Raw genomic sequence first — 17,138 nt, forward strand, 5'->3', positions numbered from 1 at the left:
TGATTTGTTCTTAACTGACTTGCCTAATTAAATCAAGGTAAAAAAATATTTTTTTAATCGCACTAGATGATTCACAGGTCATATAGGCAAAGCCTACTAAAAAAGGTTATTAAATGGGTATTTACATCTGTAGTAATACCAGATGATTGCATGGGGACGCTGTTTAACATGAGTGACAGTGTTACAGCAAAAGGTGATATATCATAGTAGTAATTCAGAGTGTATGACACTAAAAAGTCATGGTCACATCAAATCCTCAGCTACAACAAGAAAGCCACAAGCATCTCACAGGCTAGAGGAAAATGAAAGGGCACTGATTTGATGACAACAAAGAGTTCTGTATAGATGGAGCCTACCAACTGCTGTGTGTCTCAACTGTGTGTGTGTAAGTGTGTTGGGGAAAAAACGAATTATTTTCAAACCAAATGGTAAAATAAATGTTTATTCCATTTTTTTACTCTATGGTGTAGTAGGCTAGTAGTCTTATTAGTTGTTCATAATCTTTCAGTTAGATTTTGATGATCTGACTGATAACAAGCAATATCATGGTCCTCATTGAAAGCATACTATTATTTTGTCAGAATGGTATTCAAAGAGTACACGTGGCATGACGTCACTCACGCACTACATTTCTTCTAAAAGTCTAAATTGGAGTTGACCTCCATGCGCATTGTGATGTCAACACTCAACCTTCACCACAGCGCACCGAGAAGAAGGCGTGGCTTGGTGACGCATTGCGGCTCGAGCAGGATCGGTGTGTGCATTGTGCGGGAGGCGTGTGTCCCTCTCCCAACCAAAAGAGCAAGGAGTGAAATCGACTGGACCACGCAACAGCCTCCGCTCCAAACAGAATGTCGTCAAGGATTGTATTCTAGCTGGAAATGCAAGGGAGCACCGACCAGTCGCAGTATTTTATTTAAAATCTATAGACCCATAATAATCTGAAATATGGCTGAAGTGAAGTCGAGGTGAGTTGCGCTGTTGCTCAAACAACTTGCTGTTGAGTGGTGCGCACTCCACTCTCCGCCTCTCGCCAGCCAGCCTGTCGGATGAAAAGAAAACGGATAGATCCCGTTCTTTTTTGTTCTTCTATCAATCGATAGTCATTAGACTGTGGAATCATGTCGATGGGACAGGACGAAAACTCAGTCCGGGTGGCTTTGAGGTAAGTCTTCAAGCCGTACATTTAATTGCTTTACTTTGCATAACTGTTGGCACAATTACATATTTGGGAGGTAGCCTACCTGTCACCACCAGCCCAGCAGAATGCATGACCCGTTAAAGGAGATGTAGGAGATTAATTTTAGGCCTTGCATCATCTGTTGATAGGTGCCACTCTAGGCGTGTTATGATTTATTTCATAGTAGGCTAACATCAAAGACTGGATCAGAAACTCTGTGGAAACATTGGGAGACATTTGTAGCCAACAGTTACATATTTTCCTGTAAAATGTGTTGCCGTATGATGGTCTTTGAGGACGCACAATATAAATTTAGGAATTTGCAGTTGATAGTTTACATGAACCACCATATAGGGCTAGGCTATTGTGTCGCGTGTCACAGAAGTACTAAAGAAATGTGATAGCCTACATTGTCTCCATGCATGACGCAGCATTATCACACGCCCAAAGAAAAAAACAGAAGGGTGCACATATGGCAGGTGTCTTCGCATGCCATTTGTCTCTCCCACCAGCCTAGGAATGGATGGTACAGTATCATGCTTGTTTTGTAACGATTGAACGGTTGGAAAGACAGATCTGGCCTTTATAGCTCCTTGGCCGTGTGCCGGAGTCTCTTTCGGGTATCCTTTCAAAGAAGACAGTTGATCCACAGTTGATCGATGAAAGGAGCGCTTTACTGACAGGCTTCAAGGAAGACAGCCAACCGTTTAATACGCAAAAACCTCTAACCGTTTTGGTTAATTGATTCTTTGTTTACAGTTAAGAATACATTGCAATGGCCTTCTTTAGCTCAGCAGCCTACAGAAAGTGAACAGTAGCCAAATAATACGTTATTTTGCTCATACTTAAGGCTATAGAATGTGTTATAGGACCCTAAAATATTTGGTTAATTCCTTAGACAGGCTTATGTATTTTCCACATGAAGAATGAATGTCATCCACAGTCTGTTATCTGCAGAATAAGCCTGCTCCTTGCTAGAAGGAGACATGCTGAGGTCAGGTGGCACACTGACAGATGTCTCTAATGGCACAATGGGACAGTTGGCAGTTGGCACACATGCAGTACTAGCCTGCCTTTCACTTTGTGTGTGTGAGTCTGTCTCTCTTTGTCTCCATCTCTCCGTAGGTCTCTCTCACACACACAGACACCCAGTAGACCGTCTAGTAATTCAGTGTGAATATTGTGATGTTCTCTGTTATATTAGTGTTGTATAATAATGTCTGACACAAGCAGCTGACTGTTTTGTCAGCTCTATGGTACTTCACGTCCACGGTCCCCATAGTAACAATCCTTCTGGAATAACTGAGACCCTCATCGTGTGCTTGTGAGAGAGAGAGTGACCATATTCCTGGCCCAGTCTCCTATTATTGTTTGTCTGTATTTTCAGATATTTTTTTTGATTGAACAGATAATGGAGTGATTGAATGGAAAGCTAGGAGGGAAGGTTGTCACAGGGCAGAGGGACGGAGTTGAACCCATTCCAATACGGCCATGCAATGCATGTGTGCTTCGGAGTGGTGGCACTAAACGCTAGGCCACGTAAGCCACATCAGTCTCCTATTTTGCAAGACTTTGTCCTCCCATGGTGCCGGCCAGAGGGTCCATAGCTAATACTGAAAAGTAGTCTTCTCAATAGCAAATGGCACATACTGAGGGGGTCATGTTGGCCTAAAGACATGTGCTCTCATTGTTTCCCGTCCAAACTAGTCTAACTTTCTAGTTGGCTTCCCCAAGGCTGCTGACATGCGGCTAACATACTCCCCTTGACCTGGGGTCAACACGTGTGTTCCCAATCTAGTGGCAAGCCTATACATTGTATAAGCTTTTTAACACCATCACAATTAGACAGTATCTATGTAGAGGAGCAGCACCATAGTAGGTGAGGTACTCAGCGACGTGGAGGAAGGTGAGTGACACCAGGACGTTACAGATCCAGTTGACTCCGGCTGAACAGGCGTTCCCAGTGCTCCTGGCCCACAGAGGGTAGATCTCACTGTTCACTGTCCACGGCATGGGCCCCATACCTACAGCACAGACACACAGACAGGCACGGATAGAGATGAGGACACAGACAGAAAAGAGTTATAGACCATGAGATTTAGATTTCAAAAACTGTAAGCAATATATAATGTACTATGAAGAACACTTCAAACTGGTATGAAACTCTCCAGGTGGGAAAATATACAACTTTTTGAACTTTGTTTGTTTGTTTGTGTGTGTGTGTGTGTGTGTGTGTGCATAGAGGGGAGAGTGATACAGGACACATTTCTGACTGTATTCTCAGTGGTTTGTACGCTTAAGGCTGTATTAGTACTCTACAGAACAGCTCTTCCTGACAGTTATTAATGGTTGTAATGAGAGGAGGAGTTGAGGTAAAGAGATACTTGTTGAACCAGCCAGATAAGGTTATTATGTCAATGCAAACTACTTAAACTACACATAATGGGAGAGGCCCTTCAGTCAAGTCAAGGTGGTAAGAGATGTTTGTCTACAGTACTGACTTTTTGTGTGTGTGTGTGCTCAAGCATGTGTGTGTAAGCGTGTGAACATGCTTGTTTCACTCACAGGGTTTGCACAAGGTGCTTGAGGTGCTTAAAGTACTTCCATTTGGCACTCTGAAATTCAAGTGTCTTGAAAATCAGATATTTTCTCAAGTTGGTACTTGAAATGTACTTGAATTCAAATGAGAAGAGAACAGACAATTCTCAAATATGTTAATATAAAAAATATTAGAAAAATGTATTGGTCTTGCAAATTAATTTCCAGGCAGACTACTGAGTTTTATTTCCTCACATGTTTGGCTCTCTGGTTGCCAGGTGAGCTCACTCTTTCCACCCTCACTGCCACTGAGCCAGGCAGGTACAGAACTGACTGATTAGGCACAGCCGAACGTCACATTGATAGCTAAAATGTCGAGCAAATTTAGATACAATCCTGCCTGGCAGTATATTGATGTTTCTGAATGTGTTTTGCCAGACCCAAACAGGGATGTAGTGGAGGGTAAACACTGTTTACGCACCTTTTTCATTTAGTTAATTATCATTTGCACACTTATTATTGTGTTCCCAGCGTTGATCAATGCTCAGAAGGCTTCTTGATCTGAGTTCTAATAGTGTCTACCTTTGCGAATGAGTGGAATCATGAATATGCTCCCTCATATTTGCCTTGTAAGCAGCAATTTAATTCACCACCACAGCATAGGCCGAGAGTTGAAACAAACTACCTCAGCCCAGACCTATAGTGGCAAGGTCAAAGAGACTAAGGCTGACAGTGCGATTTTCATTTTTTAAATTAATTTTTATCCCTCGACTCCTGCCATTTCAACAGACATCACCCAAACAATAACCCCTGACTCAAAGACTGAGTGTACAGCTGGTAAATAGTTGCTGATATTTCAGTTAGATGTCTAGCTAGATAAGTAGCTCTAGCTCTGGCTGTTAGCCAGGTAGCCAGCTATAACTAGCTAGCTGGCTAAAAGGATGAAGTTAGAAGCTAATGTTGAACGGAGCCTGATCTCAGCAAGAGCAGTTGACTGAAATTAAGCTAGCTATAATCAAAAGATGGGCTACTATAAATTCTCATAACAAAATAGCTTTTCTTTACAGAGAATAGTGAGACCGACAGGGGGAGAGAGTAGTAGTACAGTAGTGCCCAAACTTGGCAAAAATTTAAATAGGGTCCCTTGAGCTAATCTGTAATCTTATCAAACACATTCATAAATTCTTTCTCTTCAAATGCTTTTAGAAAACAACTATTTAGATTCAACAAAGGGCCTTTTACACTGTTAGAATTCACTTTCATGTTATTATGTTTTGGGAAAGCCCGTGGGACCTAAAATTTTGTGAAATAAAGTCAATTTAAATGTAAAGAAATGTAATATTATTAGCATGTACACTTAAACACATATAAAGGCAACATGCAACAATTTCAAAGATCTTGTGGCGAATAGGAACTATTACAAATTGATGGTCCTTAAAAATGAGTATTAGTGCTGGAAAATGTACTTGAAAGTCCTTGAATTTGACTTTCCACTGTCTCTACGAACACTGCACTCATCTGTAGGACTGGTTTTGACTACCAGAATAACTGGCTTTCCATTGTTAGTCCTTATAATTATGTAATTACAACTATAGGTGGATGAACATGACTTGTGCTAATATCCACATCAAGACAGTAATGTTCTGTGGGATCTGGTACACAAACTGTCTTAAGGGACAATGACCAGCAGAACAATAATATGTTACCGTTTTGGCTATATAGGCCAGAAGGTAAGGACAACTCACTTCTCTCCAGCATGTGTATTTCCCCCGAGCAGGCCGTGGTGGAGGAAGAAGAGTAGGAGGAGAGATTGAGGAACATTCAGATCTGTATTTGTCACCCATGGCAGCGTTGGACAAACACAAAGGGCCCTATAAGCCTCCCAGACTCTCTGCTTTGTCCTGGTCCACTGAGCCAAGCTACGGTGTCACACTCAGCCCGCCACTGGCCCGGCCCACAGACTGGCCGTGTGTGTGTGTGTGCATGCGTGTTAATATGTGAGGGGCTATATCGGATGTGTTCTGCTTCATACCTCTGGTACTGAGACATCCTTGTGTTAGCAGCATGCAACATAGCAGTGTGCTTTGATTGTGGCGCCTATAATATAGGCTAGTTAAGTCCTGTCATTTCAATATGTAATGTATCCTAATTATAGTCCCCGCAGTAGTTCAATTTTCCTTTTCAAAGTGAATCTCTGTAAAGGCTTGCCTTTTTAGCATAGACCATGTGGGTGACCTTCTTTCAGAACTGTAGGCGATTCCTTTCCGAGGCAGGCAGCACTAAGCATAGCCTACACTTAAACTGAACTTGCCCAGAAATAGACCACTGCATTGCTGGAAGACCTCGGTTATCTATAACATGACGTCTGAGGGGTCAGCGCATTCTGCCAGTCCCAGACACATCCGCATAATGGGAAAACCACTGCGACTGCGGAAACTCCTGGCCCCCATGTGGACATGCTTTATGGCACAGAATGGAGACCCCTCCAACTCTTGTTAATTTTTGCACTTGCAGACATGAAGGTCAGCCAAACCGAGAAATTTAATGTAGTTATATAGTACATTGGTTGGCATGGGTACACCACACCCATGAAAATGTTGCTCACTTTCTCCCTATTTTTCCTTTCTTTCTTTGTCTTTTTCACACCCTCTATCTCTTGTGTCATTGTCTTTCTCTCTCTCCGTCCCTCACTCCCCTTTCAAGTAAAGTGGCCATAAGTAGCTCTGCGTATGTAACACAAATAATATATTACTCGCTATTAGCCTCTCTACTTATAGCAAGGTAGCAACATATTATGTTGTCAGACTGGCAGCCTAACTGGTGATAAACATAAATAGGTTTATGTCCTTAAATAGCGCTCTATGCTTGTTTTAGCAAGCTGTCTGTCACACTGTCACCTCTTTAGTTACAGTATGCATATCTCTTATTTTTCCTTCGTCATCAACAATAGCCTAGTTCAGGGATGAGCGACTTTGATGGGGGTAAGGGCTACAAAAACTCGCCGGTCCTACCCATATCCATACCCACGCATGTAGTCATAGCCAGTCCTACCCATATCCATACCCACACATGTAGTCATAGCCAGTCCTACCCATATCCATACCCACACATGTAGTCATAGCCAGTCCTACCCATATCCATACCCACACATGTAGTCATAGCCAGTCCTACCCATATCCATACCCACACATGTAGTCATAGCCAGTCCTACCCACATCCATACCCACACATGTAGTCATAGCCAGTCCTACCCATATCCATACCCACACATGTAGTCATAGCCAGTCCTACCCATATCCATACCCACACATGTAGTCATAGCCAGTCCTACCCATATCCATACCCACACATGTAGTCATAGCCAGTCCTATCCATACCCACACATGTAGTCAAATCAAATCAAATCAAATGTATTTATATAGCCCTTCGTACATCAGCTGATATCTCAAAGTGCTGTACAGAAACCCAGCCTAAAACCCCAAACAGCAAGCAATGCAGGTGTAGAAGCACGGTGGCTAGGAAAAACTCCCTAGAAAGGCCAAAACCTAGGAAGAAACCTAGAGAGGAACCAGGCTATGTGGAGTGGCCAGTCCTCTTCTGGCTGTGCCGGGTGGAGATTATAACAGAACATGGCCAAGATGTTCAAATGTTCATAAATGACCAGCATGGTCGAATAATAATAAGGCAGAACAGTTGAAACTGGAGCAGCAGCACAGTCAGGTGGAAGTTGAAACTGGAGCAGCAGCATGGCCAGGTGGACTGGGGACAGCAAGGAGTCATCATGTCAGGTAGTCCTGGGGCATGGTCCTAGGGCTCAGGTCAGTTGAAACTGGAACAGCAGCATGGCCAGGTGGACTGGGGACAGCAAGGAGTCATCATGTCAGGTAGTCCTGGGGCATGGTCCTAGGGCTCAGGTCCTCCGAGAGAGAGAAAGAAAGAAGGAGAGAATTAGAGAACGCACACTTAGATTCACACAGGACACCGAATAGGACAGGAGAAGTACTCCAGATATAACAAACTGACCCCAGCCCCCCGACACAAACTACTGCAGCATAAATACTGGAGGCTGAGACAGGGGGGGTCAGGAGACACTGTGGCCCCATCCGAGGACACCCCCAGACAGGGCCAAACAGGAAGGATATAACCCCACCCACTTTGCCAAAGCACAGCCTCCACACCACTAGAGGGATATCTTCACCAACTTACCATCCTGAGACAAGGCTGAGTATAGCCCACAAAGATCTCCGCCACGGCACAACCCAAAGGGGGGGCGCCAACCCAGACAGGATGACCACAACAGTGAATCAACCAACTCAGGTGACGCACCCCCTCCAGGGACGGCATGAGAGAGCCCCAGCAAGCCAGTGACTCAGCCCCTGTAATAGGGTTAGAGGCAGAGAATCCCAGTGGAAAGAGGGGAACCGGCCAGGCAGAGACGGCAAGGGCGGTTCGTTGCTCCAGAGCCTTTCCGTTCACCTTCCCACTCCTGGGCCAGACTACACTCAATCATATGACCCACTGAAGAGATGAGTCTTCAGTAAAGACTTAAAGGTTGAGACCGAGTTTGCGTCTCTGACATGGGTAGGCAGACCGTTCCATAAAAATGGAGCTCTATAGGAGAAAGCCCTGCCTCCAGCTGTTTGCTTAGAAATTCTAGGGACAATTAGGAGGCCTGCGTCTTGTGACCGTAGCGTACGTGTAGGTATGTACGGCAGGACCAAATCAGAGAGATAGGTAGGAGCAAGCCCATGTAATGCTTTGTAGGTTAGCAGTAAAACCTTGAAATCAGCCCTTGCTTTGACAGGAAGCCAGTGTAGAGAGGCTAGCACTGGAGTAATATGATAAAATGTTTTGGTTCTAGTCAGGATTCTAGCAGCCGTATTTAGCACTAACTGAAGTTTATTTAGTGCTTTATCCGGGTAGCCGGAAAATAGAGCATTGCAGTAGTCTAACCTAGAAGTGACAAAAGCATGGATAAATTTTTCTGCATCATTTTTGGACAGAAAGTTTCTGATTTTTGCAATGTTACGTAGATGGAAAAAAGCTGTCCTCGAAATGGTCTTGATATGTTCTTCAAAAGAGAGATCAGGGTCCAGAGTAACGCCGAGGTCCTTCACAGTTTTATTTGAGACGACTGTACAACCATTAAGATTAATTGTCAGATTCAACAGAAGATCTCTTTGTTTCTTGGGACCTAGAACAAGCATCTCTGTTTTGTCCGAGTTTAATAGTAGAAAGTTTGCAGCCATCCACTTCCTTATTTCTGAAACACATGCTTCTAGCGAGGGCAATTTTGGGGCTTCACCATGTTTCATTGAAATGTACAGCTGTGTGTCATCCGCATAGCAGTGAAAGTTTACATTATGTTTTCGAATAACATCCCCAAGAGGTAAAATATATAGTGAAAACAATAGTGGTCCTAAAACGGAACCTTGAGGAACACCGGAATTTACAGTTGATTTGTCAGAGGACAAACCATTCACAGAGACAAACTGATATCTTTCCGACAGATAAGATCTAAACCAGGCCAGAACATGTCCGTGTAGACCAATTTGGGTTTCCAATCTCTCCAAAAGAATGTGGGGATCGATGGTATCAAAAGCAGCACTAAGGTCTAGGAGCACGAGGACAGATGCAGAGCCTCGTTCCGATGCCATTAAAATGTCATTTACCACCTTCACAAGTGCCGTCTCAGTGCTATGATGGGGTCTAAAACCAGACTGAAGCATTTCGTATACATTGTTTGTCTTCAGGAAGGCAGTGAGTTGCTGCGCAACAGCCTTCTCTAAAATTTTTGAGAGGAATGGAAGATTCGATATAGGCCAATAGTTTTTTATATTTTCTGGGTCAAGGTTTGGCTTTTTCAAGAGAGGCTTTATTACTGCCACTTTTAGTGAGTTTGGTACACATCCAGTGGATAGAGAGCCGTTTATTATGTTCAACATAGGAGGGCCAAGCACAGGAAGCAGCTCTTTCAGTAGTTTAGTTGGAATAGGGTCCAGTATGCAGCTTGAAGGTTTAGAGGCTATGATTATTTTCATCATTGTGTCAAGAGATATAGTACTAAAACACTTGAGCGTCTCTCTTGATCCTAGGTCCTGGCAGAGTTGTGCAGACTCAGGACAACTGAGGTTTGGAGGAATACGCAGGTTTAAAGAGGAGTCCGTAATTTGCTTTCTAATAATCATAATCTTTTCCTCAAAGAAGTTCATGAATTTATCACTGCTAAAGTGAAAGTCATCCTCTCTTGGGGAATGCTGCTTTTTAGTTAGCTTTGCGACAGTATCAAAAAGGAATTTCGGATTGTTCTTATTTTTCTCAATTAAGTTAGAAAAATAGGATGATCGAGCAGCAGTAAGGGCTCTACGGTACTGCACGGTACCGTCCTTCCAAGCTAGTCGGAAGACTTCCAGTTTGGTGTGGCGCCATTTCCGTTCCAATTTTCTGGAAGCTTGCTTCAGAGCTCGGGTATTTTCTGTGTACCAGGGAGCTAGTTTCTTATGTGACATTTTTTAGTTTTTAGGGGTGCAACTGCATCTAGGGTATTGCGCAAGGTTAAATTGAGATCCTCATTTAGGTGGTTAACTGATTTTTGTCCTCTGGCGTCCTTGGGTAGGCAGAGGGAGTCTGGAAGGGCATCAAGGAATCTTTGTGTTGTCTGTGAATTTATAGCACGACTTTTGATGTTCCTTGGTTGGGGTCTGAGCAGATTATTTGTTGCAATTGCAAACGTAATAAAATGGTGGTCCAATAGTCCAGGATTAAGATCCACCACATTTATTCCATGGGACAAAACTAGGTCCAGCGTATGACTGTGACAGTGAGTGGGTCCAGAGACATGTTGGACAAAACCCACTGAGTCGATGATGGCTCCGAAAGCCTTTTGGAGTGGGTCTGTGGACTTTTCCATGTGAATATTAGTCACCAAAGATTAGAATATTATCTGCTATGACTACAAGGTCCGATAGGAATTCAGGGAACTCAGTGAGAAACGCTGTATATGGCCCAGGAGGCCTGTAAACAGTAGCTATAAAAAGTGATTGAGTAGGCTGCATAGATTTCATGACTAGAAGCTCAAAAGACGAAAACGTCATTTTTTTTTTTTGTAAATTGAAATTTGCTATCGTAAATGTTAGCAACACCTCCGCCTTTGCGGGATGCACGGGGGATATGGTCACTAGTGTAGCCAGGAGGTGAGGCCTCATTTTAAAACAGTAAATTCATCAGGCTTAAGCCATGTTTCAGTCAGGCCAATCACATCAAGATTATGATCAGTGATTAGTTCATTGACTATAATTGCCTTGGAAGTAAGGGATCTAACATTAAGTAGCCCTATTTTGAGATGTGAGGTATCATGATCTCTTTCAGTAATGACAGGAATGGAGGTGGTCTTTATCCTAGTGAGATTGCTAAGGCGAACACCGCCATGTTTAGTTTTGCCCAACCTAGGTCGAGGCACAGACACGGTCTCAATGGTGATAGCTGAGCTGACTACACTGACTGTGCTAGTGGCAGACTCCACTATGCTGGCAGGCTGGCTAACAGCCTGCTGCCTGGCCTGCACCCTATTTCATTGTGGAGCTAGAGGAGTTAGAGCCCTGTCTATGTTGGTAGATAAGATGAGAGCACCCCTCCAGCTAGGATGGAGTCCGTCACTCCTCAGCAGGTCAGGCTTGGTCCTGTTTGTGGGTGAGTCCCAGAAAGAGGGCCAATTATCTACAAATTCTAACTTTTGGGAGGGGTAGAAAACAGTTTTCAACCAGCGATTGAGTTGTGAGACTCTGCTGTAGAGCTCATCACTCCCCCTAACTGGGAGGGGGCCAGAGACAATTACTCGATGCCGACACATCTTTCTAGCTGATATGCACGCAGAAGCTATGTTGCGCTTGCTGATCTCTGACTGTTTCATCCTAACATCGTTGGTGCCGACGTGGATAACAATATCTCTATACTCTCTACACTCGCCAGTTTTAGCTTTAGCCAGCACCATCTTCAGATTAGCCTTAACGTCGGTAGCCCTGCCCCCGGGTAAACAGTGTATGATCGCTGGATGATTCGCTTTAAGTCTAATACTGCGGGTAATGGAGTCGCCAATGACTAGAGTTTTCAATTTGTCAGAGCTAATGGTGGGAAGCTTCGGCGTCTCAGACCCCGTAACGGGAGGAGTAGAGACCAGAGAAGAATCGGCCTCTGACTCCGACCCGCTGCTTAATGGGGAAAACCGGTTGAAAGTTTCTGTCGGCTGAATGAGCGACACCGGTTGAGCGTTCCTACAGCATTTCCTTCCAGGAACCGTGAGAAAGTTGTCCGGCTGCGGGGACTGTGCCAGGGGATTTACACTACTATCTGTACTTACTGGTGGCACAGACGCTGTTTCATCCTTTCCTACACTGAAATTACCCTTGCCTAACGATTGCGTCTGAAGCTGGGCTTGCAGCACAGCTATCCTCGCCGTAAGGCGAGTACAGCGGCTGCAATTAGAAGGCATCATGTTAATGTTACTACTTAGCTTCGGCTGTTGGAGGTCCTGACGAATCGTGTCCAGATAAAGCGTCCGGAGTGAAAAAGTTGAGGAAAAAATAAATAAATATATGAACGGTAATTAAAAAGTGAAAACCGTAAAGTTGTCAGGTAGCAAAACAGGTTGGCAACAAAACGCACAGCAACTCGAAAACAAGCCTGCAAGTTGTGACCGGAAATTTACGTCAGTGTGTCTATAGCGCCACACCCAGCAGACTGTTGTAGTCATAACCAGTCCTACCCATATCCATACCCACACATGTAGTCATAGCCAGGCCTACCCATATCCATACCCACACATGTAGTCATAGCCAGTCCTACCCATATCCATACCCACACATGTAGTCATAGCCAGTCCTACCCATATCCATACCCACACATGTAGTCATAGCCAGTCCTACCCATATCCATACCCACACATGTAGTCATAGCCAGTCCTACCCATATCCATACCCACACATGTAGTCATAGCCAGTCCTACCCATATCCATACCCACACATGTAGTCATAGCCAGTCCTACTCATATCCATACCCACACATGTAGTCATAGCCAGTCCTACTCATATCCATACCCACACATGTAGTCATAGCCAGTCCTACCCATAACCACACATGTAGTCATAGCCAGTCCTACCCATATCCATACCCACACATGTAGTCATAGCCAGTCCTACCCATATCCACACATGTAGTCATAGCCAGTCCTACCCATATCCATACATGTAGTCATAGCCAGTCCTACCCATATCCATACATGTAGTCATAGCCAGTCCTACCCATATCCATACATGTAGTCATAGCCAGTCCTACCCATATCCACACATGTAGTCATAGCCAGTCCTACCCATATCCACACATGTAGTCATAGCCAGTCCTACCCATATCCACACATGTAGTCATAGCCAGTCCTACCCATATCCACACATGTAGTCATAGCCAGTCCTACCCATATCCACACATGTAGTCATAGCCAGTCCTACCCATATCCACACATGTAGTCATAGCCAGTCCCACCCATATCCACACATGTAGTCATAGCCAGTCCTACCCATATCCACACATGTAGTCATAGCCAGTCCTACCCATATCCACACATGTAGTCATAGCCAGTCCTACCCATATCCACACATGTAGTCATAGCCAGTCCTACCCATATCCACACATGTAGTCATAGCCAGTCCTACCCATATCCACACATGTAGTCATAGCCAGTCCTACCCATATCCACACATGTAGTCATAGCCAGTCCTACCCATATCCACACATGTAGTCATAGCCAGTCCTACCCATATCCACACATGTAGTCATAGCCAGTCCTACCCATATCCACACATGTAGTCATAGCCAGTCCTACCCATATCCACACATGTAGTCATAGCCAGTCCTACCCATATCCACACATGTAGTCATAGCCAGTCCTACCCATATCCACACATGTAGTCATAGCCAGTCCTACCCATATCCATACCAACTAGAGGTCAACCGACTATGATTTTTCAACGCCGATACCTATTATTGGAGGACCAAAAAAAGCAGATACTGATTAATTTGCCGTTGAATTTTATATATATATATTATTTGTAATAATGACAATTACAACAATACTGAATGAACAATTATTTAACTTAATATAATACATCAATCACATCAATTTAGCCTCAAATAAATAATGAAACATGTTCAATTTGGATTAAATAATGGAAAAACTAAGTGTTGGAGAAGAAAGTAAAAGTGCAATATGTGCCATGTAAAAAAGCTAATGTTTAAGTTCCTTGCTCAGAACATGAGAACATATGAAAGCTGGTGGTTCCTTTTAACACGAGTCTTCAATATTCCCAGGTAAGAAGTTTTAGGTTGAGGTTGTTATAGGAATTATTGGACTTTCTCTCTATACCATTTGAATTTCATATACCTCTGACTATTGGATGTTCTTATAGGCACTTAAGTATTGCCATGGCGATGTCATTTACAAAATAGCCTCCAATACCCTACTCAACAAATTGGATGCAGTCTATCACAGTGCAATCCGTTTTATCACCAAAGCCCCATATACTACCCACCATTGCGACCTGTACGCTCTCGTTGGCTGGCCCTCGCTTCATACTCGTCGCCAAACCCACTGGCTCCATGTCATCTACAAGACCCTGCTAGGTAAAGTCCCCCCTTATCTCAGCTCGCTGGTCACCATAGCATCTCCCACCTGTAGCACACGCTCCAGCAGGTATATCTCTCTAGTCACCCCCAAAACCAATTCTTTCTTTGGCCGCCTCTCCTTCCAGTTCTCTGCTGCCAATGACTGGAACGAACTACAAAAATCTCTGAAACTGGAAACACTTATCTCCCTCACTAGCTTTAAGCACCAACTGTCAGAGCAGCTCACAGATTACTGCACCTGTACATAGCCCACCTATAATTTAGCCCAAACAACTACCTCTTTCCCAACTGTATTTAATTTTAATTTATTTATTTATTTTGCTCCTTTGCACCCCATTATTTTTTATTTCTACTTTGCTCATTCTTCCACTGCTAAACTACCATTCCAGTATTTTACTTGCTATATTGTATTTACTTTGCCATCATGGCCTTTTTTGCCTTTACCTCCCTTCTCACCTCATTTGCTCACATTGTATATAGACTTGTTTATACTGCATTATTGACTGTATGTTTGTTTTTACTCCATGTGTAACTCTGTGTCGTTTTATCTGTCGAACTGCTTTGCTTTATCTTGGCCAGGTCGCAATTGTAAATGAGAACTTGTTCTCAACTTGCCTACCTGGTTAAATAAAGGTAAAATAAATAAATAAATAAATAAAGTATTGCCAGTGTAACAGTATAGCTTCCGTCCCCATACCTGGGCTCGAACCAGGAACACATCAACAACAGCCACCCTCGAAGCATCGTTACCTATCGCTCCACAAAAGCTGTGGCCCTTGCAGAGCAAGTGACCATTTCTGTGTATGCTATGCATTGTAAAGAAAAGTATATTATTTCGTAACATGAAGCAAGTGTTCTTTAATCTTTGTTCAGTTCCCAACTATTTCCAGTGAACTTCCACTTTAACATTTAGGCTCATCTCGTTGCCTGAAAGCAGTTGGTGGTCTTTTTCACCTCTCCCTGTCTGCATTTTCTGGGCCTAGCTTTTGTGTCAAGCCCTCACTGGTTGGCCCACTGTTGACACAAATATGGGAGTCCCCTGTCAACACAGCACGGTCGGCTGCAGGTGGATCCCAAGCTTGATGTCCTGGAGGGCCTTGGGGTGAGGGAGGGAGGGAGGGAGGGGCGTTTTTCTAATGAAAAGCAGCGCTATTCCCTGAACACATTGGGCGTTGTTGTTCCTTCGTCTTGCCATGTCATTTTAATCAAATTGTGACAATCATTGTGTGAGTTGCAGCTGATTGACATCCCTGAGTTTGTTTTCTATTATTAAACTGTTATGTTGTTGCACATTATACAACTTGCAATGTCTGTTTTTTTATATCTTTGTTATTGATAATGACAACCTGGTGATAATTTCTTGTTCTCATGTCATGAGAAACTTTGCTTGTTGTTCAAGGATCCACCACTGTCATGTGTTGTAAGTTGCTTAGGCTGCCATAACTCTGTGATTAGTTAAGGCTAGTGACAACTTCTGCAGGTTTTACCACCAGTGTTAGGGGGGAGGGGGATCTTTCTCCCTCTGTTTTCCTCTCGTGTGTGTGTGCGCGTGCTTGTATTTTCCATTTGTTGACAGCTAGAAAACAACCCCTCTGCTCTGACTGTTCCCTCTCCAGCCAGAGTGAAGCACCAGGCCAGACAGGCGTCTCTCTGAGGCACACTGCTTTACTGCTTCCTGTAGGTCAGAGGTCACAAAACAGTCCACCCTGGCCTGTGATTATTAGGGGTGCCCATTGGAGGGGAGGGTTAGGTGGAGTTAATCATCTCATCTGTTGTCAACAAGGGGAAAAGAGAAGGAGAAATACCGTTGAAGTTTTCCATAGTCACTAAGGATATCTTATCCTCCCCGAATCCTGATCTTTAAGTGAGAGCTCACTTGTAGCCACAATGCTGAGTTTGTTTTTCAGTCTAACTTTATTGTAACGCTGTAGTCCAGTACTCACACTGTCTGGTTCCGGTGTGGCTTAATTGGTAGAGCAGGGCACTTGCAATGCCAGGGTTGTGGGTTCGATTTCCACTGAGGGACCAGTGTGAATAAATATGAAAATGTTTGCTCTAGATAAGAGCGTCTGCAAAATAACTCCAATGTTGTAGTCCAGGACTCACACCGTCTGTCTCGAATTAATGGGGGGATATGGTACCGTTTCATTTCATAACTTGGAGGGAAACCAGTTAACTGACCTAAGGTCATTATCTGACCCTGCCTTGCGTGCTAATCCACAGACAGACTGGAAGTGCCCGTCAGCGCTGGTCTGGGTTCAGTTAGTTTGCTCTGCTCTGTAATTAAGGCGTGAATCCTAAGTCAAATTTTTGCTTTTTAAGTGGAAGTTAGGATTCACCCCTAAGCAAGCCTAAAGGGTGAGGATTGGCCTTCTGATCCTGAACCTGTCGTTAAAAGGAGTTTCCTTCTGGGATGCGTGCTTCACTGCACTAAACCTCCATGTGTGGGTTCCGTATTTCCTTGGCAACCTGTTTTTTTACTATGGCAACAGGATAAACACCATCCTCCCAGGGAGCTCTGGAGTGATATATTCTGGAGAAAGTGACTAGTTACACTTTATTGTAACGCTGCACTAGTCACTGCTAGTGTAAATTGCAATGTCATTATTGAGGCCTGTAATGACAGTTATTCTTTGTCTCTCTCATTTGACTAGTGGCACATTCTGTGTCGAAACAGGCAGCTTTCTGTCTTCCTCTCCTTTCCAGGACCGCTTTTAGGGAAAACAGAAAGGGAGTTTGGTTTCC

General features: G+C 43.8%; 1 protein-coding gene across 8 annotated transcripts in view; it reads left to right on the forward strand.

The window, feature by feature from the left end:
* The first annotated feature begins 663 nt into the window (after positions 1–663).
* kif21a (kinesin family member 21A) overlaps positions 664–17,138 on the forward strand; it is a 70,753-nt gene continuing 54,278 nt past the window's right edge. For all 8 annotated transcript variants that reach the window (XM_031801083.1, XM_031801087.1, XM_031801085.1 and 5 more), the window contains exon 1: positions 664–1,165. In XM_031801083.1, the coding sequence (XP_031656943.1) occupies positions 1,122–1,165 (44 nt within the window). In that variant the 5' untranslated portion in view covers positions 664–1,121. The remainder of the gene's footprint in view (positions 1,166–17,138) is intronic.

The sequence above is a fragment of the Oncorhynchus kisutch genome, linkage group LG22 (assembly GCF_002021735.2).
Source record: "Oncorhynchus kisutch isolate 150728-3 linkage group LG22, Okis_V2, whole genome shotgun sequence".
In the NCBI taxonomy this organism is placed as follows: Eukaryota; Metazoa; Chordata; class Actinopteri; order Salmoniformes; family Salmonidae; genus Oncorhynchus; species Oncorhynchus kisutch.